The 24,970-nt window shown below is 43.6% G+C and overlaps 2 protein-coding genes across 2 annotated transcripts; both read right to left on the bottom strand.

The window, feature by feature from the left end:
* Positions 1–1,060: 1,060 nt before the first annotated feature.
* Positions 1,061–15,285, bottom strand: herpud2 (HERPUD family member 2). Its single transcript, XM_061245162.1, has 9 exons — positions 14,957–15,285; positions 12,716–13,151; positions 9,262–9,339; positions 6,655–6,765; positions 5,864–5,997; positions 5,047–5,172; positions 3,361–3,738; positions 2,329–2,437; positions 1,061–2,019 (listed from the first exon to the last, which is right to left on the bottom strand). Exons 2-9 carry the CDS (start codon positions 12,860–12,862, stop codon positions 1,843–1,845), a joined length of 1,260 nt encoding a protein of 419 aa, XP_061101146.1. The 5' UTR covers positions 12,863–13,151; positions 14,957–15,285; the 3' UTR covers positions 1,061–1,842.
* Positions 15,286–18,025: 2,740 nt separating this feature from the next.
* Positions 18,026–20,217, bottom strand: pkdc (protein kinase-like domain containing). Its single transcript, XM_061215724.1, has 2 exons — positions 20,115–20,217; positions 18,026–19,557 (listed from the first exon to the last, which is right to left on the bottom strand). The coding sequence occupies exon 2, from the start codon at positions 19,533–19,535 to the stop codon at positions 18,579–18,581; it is 957 nt and encodes a 318-aa protein (XP_061071708.1). The 5' UTR covers positions 19,536–19,557; positions 20,115–20,217; the 3' UTR covers positions 18,026–18,578.
* Positions 20,218–24,970: the final 4,753 nt, after the last annotated feature.

Raw genomic sequence — 24,970 nt, 5'->3', positions numbered from 1 at the left:
CATACCAAAAAATAATAATAATAATAATGTCCTAACGAATCAGGCGGATTGAAATGGAGGTAAATTCGTTTCTGGAGTCACAGCACCGCCTGCTGGGAATAATCACAATTACAATATTTCACCACACACAAAAAAAAAAAACTTTCGGAAACATGATAGCCTTAACTTGCAAACTTACCCTGTTTTCAAGTGGTGTCGGATTTACGGTCTGTACGTTTCTCCTACCGGAATGGCCCACATAAACACCATATTATGTCGGATCAAGTCAGGTAAATCGGTATTCTAGATGCAGCATGAATTGAACGAGTTGTGACTTACGCGCTCTTGTCAACATGGTCGAACAAAACACAACAGAAACACCGTGACCGTAAGAGATGTCCTACAATAAAGCCACAAGTGAACCAGGGCTACACAGTTAAAACAGAGACATTATTTGACAACTATTGTAGGCCTACTGCATTCCAGTAGTAGCCCATTTGCATTCTTAACCCCCCAGAAATAGCCTAAATTGCTTTCTAGTCTATTGCTATTCTAGAATTTATACAGTGCGACAGGGACAAAAACGCAGCCACACAAATCTTGCTTTCAATTGTTCGACCATAAGTCATGTGAACGAGCCGGAAAACCGAGTTGTAATGTAGCCCATTCCCGACTCTGCGAAAATAAAGAGGGACATGGCAGTGAAAACAGTCCAGACATGACGTGAAAACAGCGCTACTTCAAGAGATATGTTGGAGATTTTTTAATACATTTCAATTTTAGTGTTTTTTTAGTCTGACCTGGAGAGTTTTGGGGTATTTTTCATACAGAACGGGCCAACGTGTCTTGCCATGTCTGGTAGAAAGACTTTTGGAGGCAGGGTAACCCATAGACTGTACAGGTATGAGCAGAATAATTAATTCTATAGCGATTACAAAATATATTTGTATACAGTGTAAGTAGTTACTTCCACTTGCATTGATCCATTGCATGCACCATAGGAAACGGTCTAAACCTACAAGATTAAACATGACGTTGAGAGCATGTTCCCTGCAAGAAGAAAAAAAAGCACTTGCAATCCTTTTCTTTACCATTTTTATTAGCTTATATTAGTCAGTGTCTTTCAGACCTTTCTGAGACCGAGGTCGGAATAACAGCTGTGGGGTGGTTACGCGCATCCGGATTATGGATTTCCCCATATTTTCCGAAAGTAGATGTGCGCTTTACTTTGCTTTCCAGAGGACTCCATCGACTTGTATAGCAGTGCCTGCCTGGCGCCACAACCAGGAATCACAATGCAGGTAATTCTCCATCCTGGGCTTAACACTGCACCGTTTGCTTCCCCTTCCAACTCTCCCCAACAGAGACTTGCACTGCCACAGAATAAAACCAGAACTGGACTTTTAACTTTTATTCAAAAAAAGATTCTCTCAACCAAAGCAATCCTGGTCATTATACACTGAGATGTATATATTTATACAAGTAAATAAATGCTTGCATTTATACACACCGTGGAAGAAAAAAAATACACTCAAGTCCACTGAATTGTTTACACACACATTTAGACGACAAAGCTTTGGTGTGTGTTCCTCTGTGTTTCAGTTTTCTCCTTATTTTTTTATTATTATTTTTTGCTAATCAAACTATGAGAGCCTGTGTTATACTTTTAAATGGAAGACAATTACCTCATAAATATCTGTCCCCCCCACCCCATTGTTTCTGAGGAACTCATAACTCATAATTTCCACCAAGATTAAAGATAAATGTGGCTTTTCACAGACAACCGGACCCTTGGTAATGATTGGCAGAAAGAGCCTCAAGATGGCTCTTTTTGATTGGCTGCTGTCTCCTGTGTTGCCTTGTTCAGTTGGCAGGCTGGGGAGGGCCCTCGGGGATCAGTGAGGTGAAGAAGGTGGTGATGAAGGACCAGGTGGAGGCCACAAATCCAGGGTACGGGGGCCCCTCATTGGCAGGGTCTCCGGGGGCTTCCTCTCCACCATCACCTTCATCATCCTCCAGCCCCTCGTCCATGATGCGTTCCTGAAAGGAGCAGCGCAAATGTATCTCTTTAAACAAGCTTGAAGTTATCTGGGAGAGAAATCCTGCTATTCCGCTATATTCAAGAGCTCTGAAGCCTGTGCTTTCATCTAAATGTGAGGATATTTGGTAATTTCACTGTTTTCTGGGAAGCCTGAAACGGGAACCGTTTACAAATCCCAGCACTTCCAGTCTGGGAAGAAGGGTCAAGGGGGTCAGAGGTCAGAGAGTCCAAATTGGTGTATGAAGAGAGGGAGAGGGGGTGGGTGAATAAAGGCAGAATCTGATTGGATTAGGAATTTTAGGAGTCACCATTTCCTGGATGTCGTCATGCCGGTCTGCCTCGCGCTCGTCCTCGTTTCCCTCGGCTCCCCCGATGTTCTGAAGGTCCGGGCGGAAGGGGAACCAGCCAACCTGGTGTCTGTGGGGGAGAGACCGCGAGAGGGAAGGGTACGGACCAAGAGAAAATGAGATATGGGGGGCAGCTGTCATTGACTGTATTGCAGTAGTTCTCACTTACAAACAATCAACAATATGTTATATAGACATGAGATATTTTATATTATACAAGCACTAATTAAATATTTTACTGAAAGAGGCAGAAACGAACAAGAAGAAAAACACAAAAGATAGTCAAATCATAACTGCAGACCTACAAGTAACATTCAAATGAAGGTTTAAAACAAGCAGACCACCCAGTAATGCAACCCTGATCAAGACCAATTTCAGATTAGCGCTTCCATTTAAGGCTTGATTTAATGTCTGGCCTTTGAGCAGAAACTGAATTTCAGAATAAAGAGAGCCACACAGCATGAACTCCAGGAAGGGCTGCTGGAGATTCATGCTGCACAGCTGGGAAATGGTTATTTGCTTTCTGAAGGAGCACATGGTGCTCAAATAAAAGGTCTTATGCAGAAAACAATTCATTACAAGATTACAATTCACACAGCCTCAACATTCTATTACCAAGTGATTCACCAAAATTAGCATTTTAAAGCCAATCTGTCAGGCACTTTATTCACTTTAAAACTGGTTGTAGCTGAGCACTTCCTAAATTATATCTTCCAGAGGGAAAAACTACAGTAAACATGAACCCAATTAGCTGAGTGTGCTTAAGGGTGGACTGCATGTGGGGATGCTTAAGCACACTCAGCCATTTGGGCTCAAGTGGAGCCTTCATGCAGTCGATGATTAAGCACAGTCAGCCATTTGGGCTCAAGTGGAGCCTGCATTCAGTCCATGATTAAGCTCCATTTGAGCTCACGCCACTTGAGCCCGAAATGACTGCGTGTGTGTGTACACGTGGGCTGTGTGTGAGGAGTTCTGAGGGTGCGCGGCACTCACAGGTACACCAGCACCATGGCGCCGATCACCATGACGAAGCGGCTGAAGGAGGAGTAGAAGTAGACGATGCTGAGCAGGACGGCGGCACGTGACACCGTGTATATCCAGTCCAGCCAATCGCGGTTCAGCTCATCCTCGTTCAGCAGCGCGCCCCCCTGGGCGTTCATCTGGATGTTGGGGTTGGCGGGATGCTCCTCGGGGGCGGGGGCTGGGGCTGGGGCAGGGGCGGGGGCGGGGGCGGGGGCAGGGTTAGGACCCACAGGAGGCGGGTCATTGGGCGGGGCTGGTTGCTGATGGGACGGGGAGGACAGAGGGGGTGGGACTGGACTGGAGGGGACGGCGGGGCTGGGACTCTGGGAAGAGGCCACTGCTGCTTGGCTGGGAGGAGAGAGGGGGGGAGGAGAGAGTGAGAGAGAAAGAGAGGGGGAGCGAGGGAGTGTAAAGGAGAGGAAAAGAAAGGTGGTGAGATTAAGAGAGAACAAATTGGCAATGTTCAACCCTGTTCTGCTTCAACCACTTCAAAGACTGCATAAAAAAAGCCATAATTTACTGGCTTAAGAGTAACTGCAGCATCAAGAGATTTCCTGTTCCCTCTCATCAGTCCCGATCCTATCTACAGTTAGACTTCTAATACAAGAATTGTTTCAAAACTCATGCACTGTAACTATGTGCAGAGAACCTGCTAAACATCTGTCAGTCACCAGAGAAACAGGACAATCTGAATACTGGGTTAATAAGAAGCAAAAAGGTTTGCGGTAGGAATCCAGAAGGTTCTGTAAGCTGAAGTGTCACATCAGAACACTCAAGTAAATGCACAGTACAAGTTAAAATGGCTTGGCAGAATGATTTTTGAAGCTTTGTGCTCTAAATATATGATTTCAAGGCTTTAAGCCAACATTTTTCCCCAGTTGGCACTAAGTTAAAAATGTCGGAGCATACTAATGCATCCCAAATCGTCGAAGTGCTCCTGAATTATTTCCTCAGTTAGCACACATCAATTTTCATTTTTAAATGCTCCTAAAATGAGAGCACTGCAGAGCGCTGTGGTGCTTCTATAATTATAGCGTTATAAATATTCTCGTCTCGGCCCAGAGGACTCGGAGCCCGGGTCTGACCGTCCTACGGTGGAAACGGCACACGGGCTGTCAGAGGGAGCGGGGCTCGCTATAAGTGGAGATGATTTGCTGTAATGAAACCACTCATATCCCTCTAAATCCTCTGCTCTCTCCTCCCTTGGCACTCATTACAGACATGCGGTCCTTGCTCCGGCAGACAGGAGCGCGTTGGGTAGACTTACTAATGCGCCCTGTGCCGCTATCGGCTACGTCTGTGTGCAAATGAGCTGGGTGGAGAGGCACTGAACGGGGTGAGTGGGATTAAGCAGCCGAGTGTCGAACTTATAAATAACAGTGTTCCAGCCATGCTGAAGAGTGCATGCATAAGGCATACGCTGGTGTAAAGAGTGTCTGAGAGGGAATTAATACTGCATAGTACTGCCACACATATGCGCCATGCTGGAGTGTGTGTGTGTGGGTGGGTATAAGGCATACGCTGCTGTATAGAGAGTGTGTGTATGTGTGGGTGTGTGTGTGGGTATAAGGCATACACTGCTGTAAAGAGTGTGTGTGTGTGTGTGTGTGTACAAGGCATACGGTGCTATACAGAGAGTGTTTGAGGGGGACTTACTACTGCATATAGTATTGTCGCGCATACGCCTGTTGCCACCACAGCACCTGCATGGGGTTGTACATGGGGTAGGCCGGGAAGCCTGCGGGCATCCCCTGCTGGAGAGGGAACTGGTCCGCTAAGTGCCTGCACAACACATACACACATACACACACACACACACACACACACACACACACACACACACACACACACACACACACACACACACACACAGTGTACTGTCAGTACAGAGCCATACCTCTCATACAAGCATCTCTATACACACACCTCGTGCCCAACAACACCGTTTAGCCATGACGATACTAGTGACATAACATGACCTCTCGAGCCTTATTGAATTGTTTTTTTCCCCAGCAAAAGGAATTTCAGGCAACTCCATGAGGTCACGACCCATAATATAGGAATCCCTGGACTATGCTGATCTGTCACAATTAGACATTCATGTAAACACACAAAAAAGCAGACATAATATTTAAACATAAAAAACAAACATTGTCACCGGAGTAGTATTGTTATGGTTTGTGTCTAACCACCACACGGCACAGGAAACAGATTTCTGACCAATAAATGTGCATTATTCTCAATCAACATAGGTTGTTTTGCCTGCCTCTGATCGGTACAGATGGTGCTCGTAGGTCAGTGAAACTGCAGAGTCGATTACATTTAGCAACTCTGTCTGTTGAGTTGTATGCACTTTCAAGATTAATGTTGAGAAATGCCCATCAAATCTTGAGACACTCCTGTCACAGAAAAATAAAAAAATAAAAACCTGATCTATTAACAGAGCCAGTACAAATCTGGGGACAGGCCTCACCCTTGCATGAAGTTTGGGTAGGCGGGGTTGTGGGCGTGCCCACCACGATGTCTGAGTCCGTCAGAGTTCCCCACCGAGGAGCTGGGCGTGCTCTCTGTGGTGGGCATGGCCGAGGACGAGGAGCTGTCAGAACTCTGGGTGAGATGATGGTCAGAATACGGGTCAAAAAGCTATTTATAAAATGGGCAGGAAAATCTCAATTCTATTGGTTAATAGGGGTGATAAAATAACGAAATATCACTGCTATTTTTTGTTTACAGTTCTATTTCAATTATCACTCCGTGGCCAGCTAGCTAGCCAGTTTGACAGAAGAGAACTATGTTAAGAGTTTACCAATGTTGCATAGCAACTGCCTAGCACTATCTGCTGGCACCATAAAATGTCATATTTGGTAACCGTTTTATGAAATAAATAACTCACTCCAGGACGTGGTATATTGCAATTTTATCACAGCTAAAATGGGTTGTTTGGCCAGACGTGCAGCGTAGTGAGTTATTGCTGAAATAGTACTGTGACATTTCCAACAATACATCTTGAGTAATAGTCTACAAAGTAAATAACCAGCTAAATGCGTTGTGTTTTTGTCAAACAGAGGGCATAAGTGAAGATAATTATGCCATTAAGAGCAGAGGTTGAAAAAGAAAACACACACACAACATTTTTAAAACAATGAATTCCCCTTAAATTATTCAGTGCAATTCAATCCTTAAAAGCAGTGCGTCTCTCTTTGGTTACAGAAGCCATTGTAATGATAGGGTTGATGTTTGTGTTGGTCAGTGGGTGATACTCACTGAAGGCTCGGGGTCAGAGGTTACTCGTGTCTGTGGGCCAGGAGCGGGGCAGGGCGACTCAGGGGGGCTTCGAGAGGCACACACCAGGTGGACCATGTGATACTCATCTTGCTGCAGAACAAGAAAACAAAACTTGACTGCACACCAAATAATGGCGCACATCAATGTCTACATACTGTATGTCTGCAAATTTAAATTTACCACTGCTGCGAGAAACATCACCCGAACTGATTCATAACAACCGCCTAGTATCTAAGACATTATGCAGTTGGAGATATGCAAATGCCTTTTAGCACCAATAGTAGAGGAACCATCTAATGGTGTGAATCCATTGTCACATCTAACCATGTTCATGTGTTGATGCTGTCACAGCAGATCTGACAGAAGCTGCTGGAACTGAGTGACAATGCAATCCCCATGATGCTTACTCTGACAGAACTGCTATTGTTCTGGAGCGCAAGTACGAACAGGTCTGCACACATCTGTGTTTCTGGCCAAATCACGCTCTTAAAGGGGCACACCCCCTGTGCTAAATCAATTGCTGATGCACTTTACTTTTAACCTCTTACATAGAAAAGCCCCTGAAAAATGCAGGCAGGTATTGCAACTAATGAATGTACTGTATGTAATGTGATTCAATTCTGGAATTTCCCTGCGTGTAATCTGATGAGATTCTTGCATCTCTCTGCGTTTAATCCGATGACATTCTGGCATCTCTCTGCGTGTAATCTGGCAAGATTCTGGCATCTCTCTGCTTGTAATCTGGCGAGATTCTGGCATCTCTGCGTGTAACCTGGCAAGATTCTGGCATCTCTCTGTGTGTAATCTGGCGAGATTCTAGCATCTCCCTGCGTGTAATCTGGCGAGATTCTGGCATCTCTCTGTGTGTAATCTGGCGAGATTCTGGCATCTCTCTGCGTGTAATGTGGTGAGATTCTGGCATCTCTCTGCGTGTAATCTGGCGAGATTCTGGCATCTCTCTGCGTGTAATCTGGAGAGATTCCGGCATCTGTCTGCGTGTAATCTGGAGAGATTCTGGCATCTCTCTGTGTGTAATCTGGAGAGATTCTGGCATCTCTCTGCTTGTAATCTGGCAAGATTCTGGCATCTCTCTGCGTGTAATCTGGTGAGATTCTGGCATCTCTCTGCGTGCAATCTGGAGAGATTCTGGCATCTCTCTGCGTGCAATCTGGAGAGATTCTGGCATCTCTCTGCGTGCAATCTGGAGAGATTCTGGCATCTCTCTGCGTGCAATCTGGAGAGATTCTGGCATCTCTCTGCGTGTAATCTGGAGAGATTCTGGCATCGCTCTGCGTGTAATCTGGAGAGATTATGGCATCTTTCTGCATTTAATGTGATGAGATTCTGGCATCTCTCTGCGTTTAATCTGGCGAGATTCTGGCATCTCTCTGCGTGTAATCTGGAGAGATTCTGGCATCTCTCTGCGTGTAATCTGGAGAGATTCTGGCATCTCTCTGTGTGTAATCTGGTGAGATTCTGGCATCTTTCTGCGTGTAATCTGGCGAGATTCTAGCATCTCCCTGCGTGTAACCTGGCGAGGTTCTAGCATCTCCCTGAGTGTAATCTGGCGAGGTTCTAGCATCTCCCTGCGTTTAATCTGGCGAGATTCTGGCATCTCTCTGCGTGCAATCTGGTGAGATTCTGGCATCTCTCTGCGTGCAATCTGGTGAGATTCTGGCATCTCTCTGCGTGCAATCTGGAGAGATTCTGGCATCTCTCTGCGTGCAATCTGGAGAGATTCTGGCATCTCTCTGCGTGCAATCTGGAGAGATTCTGGCATCTCTCTGCGTGTAATCTGGAGAGATTCTGGCATCGCTCTGCGTGTAATCTGGAGAGATTATGGCATCTTTCTGCGTGCAATCTGGTGAGATTCTGGCATCTCTCTGCGTGCAATCTGGTGAGATTCTGGCATCTCTCTGCGTGCAATCTGGTGAGATTCTGGCATCTCTCTGCGTGCAATCTGGAGAGATTCTGGCATCTCTCTGCGTGTAATCTGGAGAGATTCTGGCATCGCTCTGCGTGTAATCTGGAGAGATTCTGGCATCGCTCTGCGTGTAATCTGGAGAGATTATGGCATCTTTCTGCATTTAATGTGATGAGATTCTGGCATCTCTCTGCGTTTAATCTGGAGAGATTCTGGCATCTCTCTGCGTGTAATCTGGAGAGATTCTGGCATCTCTCTGTGTGTAATATGGAGAGATTCTGGCATCTCTCTGCGTGTAATCTGGAGAGATTCTGGCATCTCTCTGCGTGTAATCTGGAGAGATTCTGGCATCTCTCTGTGTGTAATCTGGAGAGATTCTGGCATCTCTCTGCGTTTAATCTGGCGAGATTCTGGCATCTCTCTGCGTGTAATCTGGAGAGATTCTGGCATCTCTCTGCGTGTAATCTGGAGAGATTCTGGCATCTCTCTGCGTGTAATCTGGAGAGATTCTGGCATCTCTCTGCGTGTAATCTGGAGAGATTCTGGCATCTCTCTGCGTGTAATCTGATGAGATCTCTCTGCGATTCTGGTATCTTCCCATGTCGTGGGTACAATAAGATGTATTGTTATAGCTCTTGCGGCTCATCAGCAGGTGGCAGTACCTTTCTCAGGATGTCTCTGAGCTTTAAGTGATCCAGGAGAAGCCTTCCAGAGTAAACCAACCTCTGATCCTTAGACAACTGCAGTACAAATGCAAAACAAAAACAGACACAACTAAGCATCATTATTGACTGCTTGTCACATGCTTATAATATTGCACCTACAGTTTATAAAAACAGGTTTGTGGCAAACAGAAGGTCATACTTATATAACAATCAGTTTCATCCACAGAGGGAAAAGTGCCATCTCTAAGCAAAGCTATGCCCTACCCTGCCATGGCAACACACCCTACTGCTCCAACAAGTGTCCCATCTCCAGGGGGAATTCATCTGAGAGGGTTTTTTAATTGGAGACAATTCAGTATGCGTGCCTGAAACACCTGGGGCTTGAGACTTGAGCTGGCTCACTCATTCACTAGCTTGACATGAAGCACTGGATTCAGTGGTGAAAAAGGAGATGATTTCGGATACTGTGGATTCTGAGCAGGTTACATAGCAATGCACAACGCTTGCGTGACAGCTGTCAGCAGCTTGGTGAGCAAGCAAGAAACGGTAATGTTCCTGGCTCATTGTGTACTTGTACCTTTATGTATCCATGATTAACAACTAATGAACAATCAGAACATTTTTGTTCACGTGAGCATGTTCTGCCAACATTTGTAGACCAGTGCAGCAGGCTCAACCGCTGCCATCCTGACAAAAATCTCTCTGGTGATTAAGTTGCGTACTTCGTTTGTACCCTACATTTTGCGGTGCATTATGGGGAATATTGAGTGAACTATTAAGAGTGTCAAGTTTACTTTGAATCTATACTTTAAATTCGCAGTGCAAAATAGCCGATTATATACAATAGTGGATTATATAGCGTATAGGGAGTCATTCCGAGCCTTGGTCTATCATGACCTGCAAAGAGCCCCATTACCAAACTGCCTGTCAATGAATTTCTTCCAGCTGAGGCAGCTTCCCTGTCATAATGATGACAGCAATGGTGATGATTGTGGCGGTGGTAATTATTATTAATATTATTATGACTGTGATGATGACAGTTGAGCTGAGAGTTAAGAAGGAAATGATACTGATAATGATGATGAAGAACATGACACACTGAGAACAGAGACACTGTGGAAGCCCTCCTTCCTCAAATACTCCCTGTCCTGTCTCACCCAACTGCATCTACAGCACTGAGACACACACAAACAGCTTAATCTGGGGGACCTCCTTAAACATACATTAGAGTTTTGTATAACTTTATGCAGTCCCTGAAATGAATGTGAACCTGCATTTCTATTGAAATTTCAGCCACCATACCACCGTATAGCATTTCAAACAGGAGAGATCAGTTTGAGAAACAGTTCTGAAAAAAGCAGAAAGCTAGGCTGCTGCTGAGAGAGGTGCCGGTGGAGCAGGAGGCAGACCTCCTTCTGAACCAAGCAGAAAACCAGGGATGTGGACGGTAACATGGAAGGTTCCGGCACTTACGATAAAGGATGAACCTCTGTGGCCATTAAACATCTCATGGCATCTAATACAAAGATAGGAGGATGCCCTGTGCCCCAAACCTGTACTCTCATTCTGGCCACACAGTCATCCCTTCAGTTCAACCGAATGAATAAGCCTCCCTCTTTACTTCAGCAAGTTCAGCTGATTCACGGTCAGTGCAAAATGGATGTTGTTGCAGGAGCTGCTTCAGACCAGTGATTACTTTTTTTGAACCGTTTGTAAAGGGGATGGATAATGGTAAGTGGTAAATGGTTGGAATTTATGTAGCACCTTCATCCAACACGCTGTACAATTGATGCTTCTTATTCACTCATTCATACACACACTCACACACCGACGGCGATTGGCTGCCATGCAAAGCGCCGACCACCTCGTCAGGAGTATTTGGGGGTTAGGTGTCTTGCTCAGGGACACTTCGACACACTCAGGGCTGGATCAAACCGGAAACCGTCCGACTGACAAACGTCTGATCTTACCACCTGAGTCAATAATACCACAATTAACCACACTGAAATAGTACCTGGCAGGTAAAAATGGTCTATGATTGCTTATCTGCAGCAGCTGATTAAGGGAGTTAGATTAAGCCCATGGAGCTCACTCAGACTGAGGCTTAGCAAGCACTCACTATTGGGTGTGAAATTAGCACATTCCAGTCAGGATCATTTTGCAGCCATAAGCATCCATTATTCACAGCAGGGTTTCATTTTCTCAGTTCTTTTCCTTAGGCATATTCAGTTGGATTTCTCACTGACAAGCTTGTCTCAGCCACAGCTGACCTGCCAGCTCAGGCATGTTAATGGGAATATTATCTTATATACTATAGAGAAACACTGGAACTCTGGAAACAGGGCACACCATTAAAATCTAAATACAGCTGTTAGTATTAAACAGAATGAGATTCCTTCATTAAGCTGGAGTAATGCTCTTCTGGCAGCAGTTCTACCCCCCCCCCCCAGGAGATCGACATATGAGGTACACCTCTCTCATTCCCGCAAGCTAACAAACAGGTATTCATCAAACCGCTTTTTCATTTCAAAGTACACCCAATGCAAAATTGAATTTTTAATGCAGCTCATTGGCTTGGATGGCTGGACTGTTGTGAGCTGTGTCCAGCTGGGATGGGCTGCACAGTGCTGGCCTCTTCTATACTGCTCTAGGCAGTGTTGCATAGGACTGGGCAAGGCTCGCACACTCAAATCTGCTGTACAAACTGCTGAGGTACCATGTAGGGCAGAGGTACGCAGTGAGGGTTGTGACCCGTAACCACTTCTGGCCTTAATGACGTACTTAGCTCCAACATTTACACCGTATAACATTTTAGCTGCAGTTCATGAAAAGCACATGAACAACAGCCGAAGACTGTTCTCGTGTGGACATATGTTTTACTGTGATCCAATTTAGGAGTGACACACTGTTGGAGTATACACCGAAATAGCTCATTTTCCTTTGGTAATTAGAGGAAACAAAAACCTGCCTAGACACCGACCCTCTGAGACTAGACTTACCCAGCCCTGATGCATCCTATTCCACTTCTCTAATGGGATAGCAAGGGTGAAAAACTAGAACAGGCTTCAGTCACCAGCTATGTGGCCCAGAGTGCCCATGTACACCAACACTACACTATATTTCACACAATACAGAACAAGACATACAAGCACAGACTAACACACATACACGGTAATGCACACAGGCCCCCACATGTCGACAGCCCACAAACGCTCTCACACACGCACACGCCTAGTTCACATATTTTGCTGACCAGACACTGCACTACAGCTTTTCTGATCCAGGATTAGCCTCATCCTTTGCTGAGCTTCTGGGTCACTTCAGTTGGGGCTCTATTGGGAATGCCAGGCGTGTCAACCCGGTGCTCAAACCCTTTCCCCCCACTATAGCTACACACACCCTGCAGCAATACACACCCTCAACCCAAACCCAGGGCACAACTCTTACTCACCGGCTTGCTGGGATACACATTGGAGATATGCATTTTCAACTTCTCAACTGTCCAGTTGAGGAAACAGTTAATAGTCTGATCATCATACTTCTGGTTGGGTGCCTTGATGATGAGGGTGACAGGACTGTCAACTGCGCCTTGGTCCATGTTTCATAGTAAGAGCCCCCACCTTCAGCAGTGGGACAGGGCACGGGGCACAGTTCCTGTTAGCTGCACTCGCTTCTCTGCGGGGGCCTTTATTCTGGAAGATTCCTTCAGGTATTCTCCAAAGTCAGTGCCACCAGCAAAGAGACCAAGGCCAACAAGGGGGATCCACAATGAGAGGGAACTGACTGGGTTTCTCCGTGAAGAACAGAGTTCTTTCATTGGTTGAAACACATGGGCCACAAGAAGGTCTCTGAGGAATGATTTCCGTTTGGAGGAGTGCTGCTGCTATCTAGCAGGGGTAATGAGAAAGATGGGAAGTTATGAGGGTGATTCTGGGGTCAGATAACATTGAGTTAACTCCATAACATTGAGTTAACCAATTCAGCACAAGTATATTCAAATAAAAGGGCAATTCCACAGTAATGTCAACCTGAGCATGAAAAAATAAGCTTAATTACATCCCAATTAAACATATTATGTCCAACACAGTCGATTGTGACCATTTTGAAATCTGATCAAATGTAGACTAACAAAATGAGCATTTGAAAAAATTGATTTTAGTCCCATTACCACTGAAATCAATGCTATTTGGCGGCCATATATGTTCTTATAAAATTTGATTGGGAAGTAGATCGTCAAACAATGTGCATTTCAGACGCATCACATCTATAATGCAATGGCATCACATCCATAATGATGGTATCTCCTCATAAAAATCGAAGAAAAAAATAATAAAAATAAAAAAATATTTTCAAAATTGCAATTTTTATGTTCAGCCAAGCCTCCTGCATTACATGGATATCAAACTTTCAGTTTTCAGAAAGTGTATAGTCTGCCCAAAAAAGTATTTTTGCACTTTTTCTGGCTCAAAAATATTTTTTGAATTATTGTTTTGTCCCTTTGTGTTATGATAATATGCATTAACATTTTTTTAAAGTTCTTTTTCTGAGGGATTTCCAATGTCACATCCATAACGCTGGAATCGCCCAAAACCCACAATATTCAGCAAAACAGTTGTGGTTATTTGGGGGCTGATTCACAGGACATTTGGATTGCCTAAAGTTATGAAATATAAATGAAAGGTTGACTATTCTAAATAGTCTCCAGCAGTTTGGAAGACAAAATTAGTTGGCAAATTGTCTGGTGAGCATAGCTTTATGAATAACCAAAACATTGGTGTATCTTTATTTCATTATTCAAGTAATTCCAGTTTTACCATGTTTTGGCAACGTTAGAACAGTACTTAATCAGCGTACTAGAAAACAAGTATTACATTGGTAGCGTTAGAAAATCACATGGCCTTCTTTGCCACTTTCGAGTGAATGGTCAAACCAACATTTTTTCCGGTTGTTTTCTAGTCAGCTACATATTTACATATGTAAAGCTACATATTTCAAATTCTTATTTAGGAAGCGAAGTGATGTTGGCCGGAAAACCAAGATCATAGCGATACCGTTAATTTTGTTCTACTAAAACATACAGAACCGTCTCTTTAAAGAGTCCTGGCCTAGTACGAGTATGATTTGGAAAATTATCAAACACCTGCCTTGTCTTGTTAGCTGCCATTGCTTGTGTGGTCAAGATATCAAAACAGTTCGTACAGCCAATTAGCACGCCATAGACACTGTAAAATGCAGCTTTTTCAGGTCCGCTTTTAAACTTTTAAGCTGGTATTACAGTTGTAGCCGGTGTTAGTTAAATTAATATAAGGGGCTAGCACCAGCTCACTGATAAACAACAAGCTGCTGAAGGAATTCGTTGGAATTGGCTAACGTTACGTAGCTAGCCAGTTAGTTCAACTAGCTAGCTAGGTAGGAGAAAGAGCAAACTTAACTAGCTTGCTTGCACACCGAGTTATATGTCGAATGATTGTTATCTTCGCAATACAATTATCCCACATACGATTACCTTTCTAACGATACTGTAATTACTGTCAGCTTAGCTGAGAGTATCAGGCACGAAAGCTGTGGTCAACAGACCACACATACTAACAGCGAGTTAGCAAGCTAACGTTAGCTAGCAAGCTGTAATATGCAATTACATACAAATAAGAACACCATTCAGTAATTGGTCAAAAGGTATACTGTCACTTACCAATATAGACCAGCTCTATCAATGCACACCTGTCAAGTTGTAAACTTTCGCCTGATTTTCATTATTGCTCCTTGACAGCCAGGTCCACTCCCCGACTTGTTATCATACAAGATGGAGCCGGACGTACCGGATACAACGTCACCATGTCCGATCCACAGTCCATAATCAGCTGTTGGATGAAAACAAACTAACAAAGCACCAAGGCCTTTGAACTTATTTAAAATAAGTGGCCAGCGTTTTATTCTCTAAAACGCTGCTTTGCGTCGAAACAGATGCTGCTTTTCCAAACCTGCTAAAACGCAGTGCGGATTCTCCCTAGTTCACCTTTGCGTTGTGACGTCCCAAGACGGCGAATGATGCAAAAACTCACATCTGTTACCTTGGATTGCACGATGGCGCAGTAATAGCTGCAACCGACTTCTCAAACACCAGTGTATTGGGAATATATGTAAACTGTTTTCCTTTGAGCTGGTACATACAGTACTGTGCAAAAGTATTAGTAAAAGTAGGTTTTGTTTTTCTCTGCATTAGTGTGTCAGTAGAAAAGAGCAAATTTGAGATTACCAAACATTTTCCACAAAAAAATGAATGTTAGATTTTTTTTTTTGGTATTTTGTTAAATACAATTAATATATTAAGTAATAGCCCACTTTTCAGATAAAAACTTGATTGAGGCCGTCTGGGATTATCTGGAGAGCCAGAAGCAAGTGTCTGCAGAAGAACTGTGGCAGTATTTGGAACAAATGGACAGCGTACCATCGAGAATTGATCCAGTTTTAAAGGCGAAGGGTGGTCACAATGATTTGATATAGTTTTAACTATTCACTGGTCTTTATAGTAAAATTTTCAGTATTTAGAAACTATTCATTTAATTATGAATTCTGAAAGCATCTTCACTTTACAGATTTACATTTGACTTTTGCAAAGTACTGTAGATGTTCCTCTGAGTCCTGACCCATTTGTAAATCTAGCGTGCTAAATGCTGACAAAATCAAATTTTTACAAATGTTTCAAATTCCTTTTACACAATATCATCACAATTCATTATGAAGGCAATGTGCAGAAATGTTTACATCTTTTTGTCAAATAACTTAAAAATCAAGTACACCTTTGTTTTTAACCCAAATAACTTTTATAATTATATTTGAAATATAAAAAAGAGGAATAAATCATAATCATTGTAAAGATCAAGGTAGTATCCCAAGGGGGCCTCTGTTGGAGGGCTGAGTTGTGGCCTATCTACCTCTAATGAGCTCATTGTTAAACAACATAATTGAGATTGTGACATTGTGTGTTGTGATTGCATAATGTGTTGTACAATGCAGTCTATTTATCATCACTCTGTCTATGTTTGGGCGGGGCAATTCTATACTTTCTTTCGTGACCTCAGAAAGTATTCAGGCCCCTTCACTTTTGCCCGCCAATCTACACTCAATAAAGACAAGGTGAAATGTTTTCAGACATTTTTGCAAATTTATTGAAAATCTAAAACTGAAATCTCCCATATTTATAAGTATTCGCATCCCTTAATTCAGTACTTTAGAAGCTTCAGGTCTTGTAGGGCAAGTGTCCACAAGCTTTGCACACCTGGATTTGGGCAGTTTAACCCATTCTTCTGGGCAGACCCTCTCAAGCTCTGTCAAATTGTATGGGAAGTGTCTGTGAACTGCCATCTTCAGGTGTCTCCACAGATGTTCTATGGGGTTTGAGTCTGGGCTTTGGCTGGGCCACACAAGGACAGTCAGAGACTTGTCCCAAAGCCATTCCAGCGTTGTTCTGGCTGTATGCCTCAGTTTATTGTTGTGCTGAAAGGTGAACCATCGCTCCAGTCTGAGATTGCGTGCACTCTGGAGCAGGTTTTCTCCAAGGACCTCTCTGTATATGGCTGCATTCATCCTTCCCTCAATTCTGACCAGTGTCCCTGTCCCTGTCATGCTTCACTGTAGGGATGGTATTAGACAGGTGATGAGCAGTGTACAATTTTTGTCTCAACAAACCAGAGATTCTTTTTCCTCATGCTCTCAGAGTCCTTTAAATGCCATTTGGCAAACCAAGCGGGCTGTCATATGCCTTTTACTAAAGAACCACTCTACCATAAATGCCTCATTGATAGTGTTGCTGAGATGGTCATCCTTCCGACAGGTTCTCCCATCCCAGAGTGACTGTTGGGTGCTTGGTCACGGCCCTTCTTGCCCGGTTACTCAGTTTAGGACTCTAACTCTGGGAAGAGTCCTAGTGGTTCCAAACATCTTCTATTTCACAATTATTGAGGCCATTCCTAGGAACACTCAAAGCTTTAGAAATAGTTTTATACCCTTGCCCTGATCTATGCCTCGCCATAATTTTATCGCAGAGGTCTGTAGAGAGTCCCTTGGACTTCATGGCTTGGTTTTTGTCCTGACATGCTGTCTGAATTGTGGGACCTTATATACACAGGTGTGTGCCTTTCTGAGCTGAATGTCCAATCAATTCAATTTGCCAATCAAGGTCTAGACACATCCCAAGGATAATTAAAGCAAACAGGATGCCCCTGACCACAATTTGGAGTACCACAGCAAAGGGTCTGAATACTTATGTAAATGAGAGATTTCGGTTTTAGATTTTTTAGATTTGCTAAAATTTCTAAAAACTTTTCACTTGATCATTATGGATTATTGAGTGTAGATTGATGGACAAAAATGGCAATATTATACATTTAAAATGAAATCTACAACACAAGAATACTTTCTGAAGCCACCGTATAGGTTGCACAGTACACACACTTACCCAGACCCATGCTTCCAAGAAGAATAGACCTATCAATCTGTGATCTTCTGAAGTCTTCTTGCAAGCGGCCATATGCCAATCTGTTCAAAGGACGGTATTCTGTCATGATTTCACTGAATGCTGGTCTGCTGGAACAGAAAAGGCCATATGCAGGATGAAAGCCTAGCTTATCATTATACAGTGGCAACAGTTTCATGTAGAGGACTACTAAGTGGAAATGCATTTCCTGTTTCTGTGGCTCTGAATGCCATGGAACTGTGACCTGAACCCTTGATTGCAAGTGAAAAAACATTCTAACTATAGTAGACTCAGGGGTTTCTTTAATTACATTGATCTGGAAACAATCAGTTTCTCACTTTCATCACATAACAGAACAAATCTCACAACACTGGGAGAACAAACAACACACTGCAGATGTGCTTTCCTTTATAAATGGAAGACTGTGTTTGACCTGTCATAAACACGACAATAAGATCCAAACAAAGATCACATTAACAGGAGCAGAGGAAGCACATACTACATATGAAACCACAGGAATACACATAAACACAATCACATCTTCACTTTAGCTCTGGGTTTCAAGTGAATAACAGTATGAAGACAGTATGGATCCTGTCTGACATCTGAACGAGCAGTCTGTGACCTGCCAGCTTTCATAAACATGCAAGCAGTGTGTTTTACAACAACAGCATGAGAATGCCACAACCAATGGTCACCATACATCAACACAATGACAGTTAGGGTTAATTCAGAATGCTAGTCTGACATGTCCCCCCTCTCAAGACCACCAAAAGCATTAAAGGTGAGCTGGATGTGATGTGTGCCATGATTACAGGACAGTGAGGCGGACAGAAAGTCAGAGTTTACGCAAGACCTCTCTGGTCAGCCTCTTGCTGTACTTGTTGATCTTGCGGTGACCCGGCATCCAGCCCAGCAGGAAGCGGTGAAAGTCTGTCCAAGCGTAAGCAAACAACTCTCGCCACTCTGCCTCCAGCTCTTCAACATTCACCTGGTCACCCACTGCACCCCTCAGCTCCAGGAAGTAGTAGTCCAGAAGGTCGGGCACTTGTTTCTCACATTCTTTTTCATCCAAGCAGCTCCCCAAGAAGTACACAAGATCCTTCATACCACAGCCTCCTCCCACATACTGGAAGTCCACTGCTGCGACCTCTGACCCCTGCCTGGAGAAGCAGAAGTTAGCCAGCTTGGCATCGCCGTGGACGATGGTCTTGAAACGGCAGCTGTTGAGTACCTCGTCAATTTTCCCTGCTGCAGCTTTCAGTTCCTGGTCTCCCATAGCCTCCAGCTCATCTGGGCGTGTCTCCAGGTGCCAGTAAGTCCCGATTGGCCAGAGTCCCTCTGGGGCCACGCCTAGGAAGCGGGCATGGAAGTGGGCTAGCCAGCATAGACACGCTCTTATTTCCTTCACGCCGACGCTGGTCCTCCGCTGGTCGAAACCCGCCACGTCGAGGTCCTCCAGTACGATCAGCTGTTCATCCCCGAAGGAACGGGCAGCAAGACAGTTGGGCACCCGACACTCGCTATCGGTGGAGTAGTGCTGGTACCAGTGAGTCTCCACCTGGTAGGACCTCACCTTGCGCAGGTGAGACAGGTCTGTGTTCCAGCCACTAGGGTGAGCTGACTTCTGTGGAAAAACCACATGCTTGACGACAACTGAGGGGCGGTCGCTGCCTTCCAAATGAACCCTCACAATCTCCCCATAGCCACTCCAAAGGGTCTGAATCTTGGCACCAATAAGCAAAGCCTCTGCTCCTGTGGCTTGCAAAATCAGGTCTTGGTATTCTTGTTTCATTCCTGGTTAAGATGGTATTTCACTTCATAAAACAAAAACAAACACACACAAAAGGAAAAGCACTTAAGCATAGTTTGCTCTTACACTGGTTGTTCATTTCTCTCTGCAAAAACTCCTATTCACTACGATGTCTTTCTTCTATAAAAAACAATGTATTTTTCCTACATCGTATTCATCGCATCCCTGCTGAAAAAAAAACAGCTCAAGCTAGGTTTTTGAAACAACTGGTAGCAGGTATTTCAAGCTGGTCCTGGGTGGATTTTGCACCATGGATAAAAGCTGTATTTAAATGGGCAGAATGACTAAACGACTAACATAAAGCCATCTCGTATATAGCGAAGACCGTTGGAAAACCCGGTCAAGACAGTGAAGTGGATTTATTTACCAACAAAATGAGATATTGTATTGTTTTTACTACAGACGACCATGACCTTTCATATCCACTCCAGGACACATTAAAAGACATTGCGGCATTCTGGTGTGCGGGTATGTTTATACGTTATGCTTATAATTCTGTCAAGCAAGAATAGCGATGTACCAGCTAACATTAGCGCTTTTAAATAAAATATTCGTTTTTACCTTTATGGCTCAGCTGAATTATGAACGCATGAACGTCCGAGCACAGCAGTTTAAAATTTGGTGAGAGACTAACTGAAACTTCCTCTTCCCGATGTGCGCAGCATCATGGGAAATGTAGTCTATTTTTCTGTGTACTGCTCTCGTTTACAGAAATAACAACCACAACAACAACAGCAATAATAATAATAATAATACATTACTTAAATACATTAGACTACACTGCATTCATACAATGCATTCATTAAAGTATTGTTTTATATTTGATGTTCAAAATTACTGCAGGGTATTGTTTTTATTTTATTCATGAAGAAAAAATAAATGTGATGGAACTCTACATACATTATGATAGTGTGTGAATGCCTGTATGTCAGGGGTGCACAACAAGGGCTGATCTGTTTCAGGATTTTGTGCCAACTTCTGGCCTTAATTATTTAATTGACTCAATCATATCTTATCTGACATGTGTATGAGTATGTGTATGACATGTGCATATGTATGAGTATGAGTATGTGTATGAGTCTACAGCTGCAGGCTGCAAGCATATCCTAATGATTTTACTGTGCTCAAGTATAGGCTTGAACCTGGGTAATTTATGGAGTTGTCAGCAAATTAAAAACAAAGCAGTTGGTTGGAACAAAAACAGAGACCAGCCCTCGAGGACCGGAGTTGTGCACCCCTGCTGTATGTACCACATTCTGAGGTAATGTTAGCCTGAGGTATTGTAGCCTGTAGGACAATGGTCAAATGTGTTTAAATCACACCTATACTAGTTACTAACTGTCCAAAACCGCCCCCACACCCATTCCCTCTGTCTGACACTTTCAACATTACAGACTAGGCATGTATGACCTTTGGAAATATTGTCCACAGGACTTACCTCTGCCTACATCCCAGCACAGGGACATTCTTGGCTTCCAAGAACATTACAAAGGACTGCCAAAAGAACTGATCTGAGTTGTCACTTTTCACGCTGCAGCTCATCTGGTCTTCAACATCCTCAGACACTCTCACGTCACTTCACTGGCCTCCACTGGCTGCCTGTTATGGCTCACATCAAATTTGAAACATTGGTGCTTGCATTCCAGGCAGTTAAGGGGTCAGCCCCAGCATACATCCAAAAGCTCATCAGACCTTTTACACCTGCCAGACCACTTCGTTCTGCTACCTCAGGATGTCTGGCGTCTCCACCTCATCGCACCTGCATTTCCTTTTCAGCGCACTAATCCCTGGTTATGATTAGCACTTGATTGTATGACTGCTGTCAGTTATGGCCCCACAGTGGTGGAATGACAGGTTGAAGACGCAACTTTCCCCTACTTACCTTCCTGTAATTTCTAATTAGCCATGCATGTTGTATGCTGTAATTATCACACTTATGTATATTTATTGTTCTATTCTTTGTGTTATAGTTTCCAAAGCAATTGTATTGCCAGTTCTTGGTCAGTTTATCTGATGAATCAACAAGGGTTCAGGGTTCAAGTTTTTATCTATGTGATCACTCTAGCACTTTGAACCATTTGTCTCTCTAGGGTTTTCAGCGCACTAATCCCTGGTTATGATTTGCACTTGATCATATGAGTGCTGTCTGTCCTGGCCCCACGGTGGTGGAATGACCTCCCGGTGGATGTCAGAACGGCAGAGTCTCTGACCTCTTTCAAGTGCAGACTGAAGACTCATCTCTTCAGGCTACACCTTTCCCTCCCTAACTCACCACCATGATTAGCCTTATATGCCATAGACTATAATGGCACTTAGTTAATATAGATATTGTTGTGTTTTGTATTGGATTTTTGTACTGTTTTTGTACTGTTGTACAAAATTCTAGCTCCCAACTGTGGTATGCTAGTTTGGAAGTTAATGTATTCTTCAAGGGTTCCGATTGTACAGTGGGAGCAATAATTATTTGATCCCTTGCTGATTTTGTAGGTTTGCCCACTTACGAAGAATGGAACTGTGTAGAATATTAATCATAGGTACATTTTAACATTGAGAGACAGAATATCACAAAATAATCCACAATAACAACATCATATAAATTTTATAAATTTATTCTCGTATTTTTGCATGAAATAAGTATTTGATCCCCTACCAATCAGCAATAATTCTGGCTCCCACAGACCAGTTAGTTTTCCATTAAAAAGCACTCCTAATCTCAACTCATTACCCAAAACACCTGTGTCAATTTGTTACATCGTTATGTAGCTGTATAAAAGACACCTGTCCACCCAATCAATCAGATTCCAACGTTTCCACCATGGGCAAGACAAAGGAGCTGTCTAAGGACAACAGGGACAAAATTGTAGACCTGCACAAGGCTGGGATGGGCTACAAGAAAATAAGCAAGCAGCTTGGTGAGAAGTTAACAACTGTTGGAGCAATTATTCGAAAATGGAAGAAACATGAAGTCACCGCCAATCTCCCTCGGTCTGGGGCTCCACGCAAGATCTCGCCTCGTGGGATATCAATGATCATGAGAAAGGTCAGAGATCAGCCCAGTACTACACAGGAGGAGCTTGTTAATGACCTGAAGGCAGTTGGGACCACAGTCACGAAGAGAACCATCAGTAACACACTACACAGTGAAGGATTAAAATCCTGCTGCGCACGCAAGGTTCCTCTGCTGAAGAAGGCACATGTACAGGCCCATCTGAAGTTTGTCAAAGAACACCTGGATGATCCAGAGGAGGCTTGGGAGAAGGTGATGTGGTCAGATGAGACCAAAATAGAGCTATTTGGCATCAACTCGACTCGCCGTGTTTGGAGGAAGAGAAATGCTGAGTACAACCCCAAGAACACCATCCCCACTGTGAAGCATGGAGGTGGAAACCTTATGCTTCGGGGGTGTCTCAGCTAAGGGGACAGGACGACTTCACCGTATCGAGGGGAGGATGATAGGGGCCATGTACCAGGACATTTTTGGCGACAACCTCCTTCCCTCAGTGAGAGCACTGAAAATGGGTCGTGGATGGATCTTCCAACATGACAATGACCCAAAACATACGGCCAAGGCAACAAAGGAGTGGCTCAAAAAGAAGCATATTAAGGTCCTGGAGTGGCCTAGAAGGTCTCCAGACATAAATCCCATCGAAAATCTGTGGAGGGAGCTGAAGCTTCGAGTTGCCAAGCGACAGCCTCGGACCCTTATGGATTTGGAGAGGATCTGCAAAGAGGAGTGGCCCAAAATCCCTCCCAAGATCTGTGCAAACCTGGTGAAAAACTACAACAAACGTCTGACCTCTGTGCTTGCCAACAAAGGTTTCTCCACAAAGTATTAAGTCCTATTGTTCTATGGATCAAATACTTATTTCATGTGAAAATATGATATTGATATAGTGAAGATGTGATATTATGTCTCTCAATGTTAAAATGTACCTATGATTAAAATTCTACACAGTTCCATTCTTTGTAAGTGGGCAAACCTACAAAATCAGCAAGGGATCAAATAATTATTGCTCCCACTGTATCTGTATGGTCACACTCGGACTCGGAACCATCCTGTCCTCTCAGGTCCTCTTCGCACTTGTACTTGTGTTTGATCTGCACTTTGTTGTACATCGCTCTGGATAAGAGCATCTGCTAAATGACTTGCAATGTAATGTATGTCGCTCTGGATAAGGAGTGTTAAATGCCTGTAATGTCATGTAATGGATCCTACTCTGCATGATCAAATCTGCTTGAGATCTAATGTTTATTTCAGATCTACCGAAATGAAAGATGCTAAGCCTGCAAAGCTAGTTCAGGCAGACAACTCGAGAAGGGATGTCCGCTCACACGATGTGTACGTTTCAATGGCAGGGGCTGTTTAAACCACCAACCTTACCTGTTCACACCATTATGCATCTTGCTACTGATCTGCTTCTCCCATGCTGTTGCTGCCTGCTAGCTGTGCTGTTGCTGCCATTGCTTGAATTGCCCTGCTCTGGAAATCATGTGAAGCCTGCCCTGCTGTCTGGCTCATTCTGCATGCTGCTGCTGTTACTCGTTCTGGCATGCTGTGGCTCCTACGCTGTCGTTGCTCACTTTGCATGCTGTTGCCACATCTGCTAGCTATGCTGCTGCATTTGCTTGAATTACCCTGCTTTCTGAAAGTTTATGCTTCTCAAGATCCCCATGGATCGGCTGGCTTGCAACAGGGAGTGATACGTTTGCATTTACATTAAACCTCAAAATATTTATTCATTCATCGTTTTAAGGTTGTGTGACTGAACTTATGTCATGGTGCCATTTGACAACTCTTCATTGCATTTTCTTTCAGTGACTCAATTGCTTTGAATGCACTGGAATCACCTTGTAAATTCATATCAGTCACCTGCATTCCCTTACAGTGAGATCTAGAAAGCGTCTTCACTGTTGTCACAAAACACCAGTGCACTTGGAGGCTTTTTAATTATACACTTGAGGTAGAAGTACTGACATATGCCAGATACTCTATACAATTCCAGACCTTAACCACTAGAATGAAAAATGCTAAACCTGCATCAGATCAGTGCTCACATGCAAACTCTACCTCTATATTTCCAATATAGAGTGGATATTTGTTTTTCAACAGTGACACCCAGAGGAAAATCAGTAGGGGAGCAGGCTGAGAAACATGGTGAGGAAAAGCGAATGGCTTCGCACATTAGGCCTGATGGGCATATGATCATTTATATTGCTCATTCAGCCTACTCACCTTAAGATACGCTTTGCTTCTTCTTTTGAAAAGCTTTGTGCACTGAATGATAAAACAGCATGATAAATTCTGTTTGGAAACAGAATGATAAATTCTCCGCTCATATAACCTTTCTCCTTCCACAGAAAATGGGAAGTTACTGAAGCCCATGATAATGATAAAAGTAAGCAGTGGTCTGTTTGTT

This window comes from Conger conger, chromosome 1 (genome assembly GCF_963514075.1).
Source record: "Conger conger chromosome 1, fConCon1.1, whole genome shotgun sequence".
NCBI classification, from domain to species: Eukaryota; Metazoa; Chordata; class Actinopteri; order Anguilliformes; family Congridae; genus Conger; species Conger conger.
This window is presented reverse-complemented; position numbering and strand designations above follow the sequence as displayed.

What these genes read in the sequence shown, in the direction of transcription:
- herpud2 (XM_061245162.1), bottom strand. Translation starts at nt 12,862, where the DNA reads ATGGACCAAGGCGCAGTTGACAGTCCTGTCACCCTCATCATCAAGGCA. An exon ending in CGACAATACTATATGCAGTA is followed by an intron (nt 3,739 to 5,046) that starts GTAAGTCCCCCT and finishes CTCTCCTCCCAG; the next exon opens with CCAAGCAGCAGTGGCCTCTT. An exon ending in ATGACGACATCCAGGAAATG is followed by an intron (nt 2,020 to 2,328) that starts GTGACTCCTAAA and finishes TGCTCCTTTCAG; the next exon opens with GAACGCATCATGGACGAGGG.
- pkdc (XM_061215724.1), bottom strand. Translation starts at nt 19,535, where the DNA reads ATGAAACAAGAATACCAAGACCTGATTTTGCAAGCCACAGGAGCAGAG.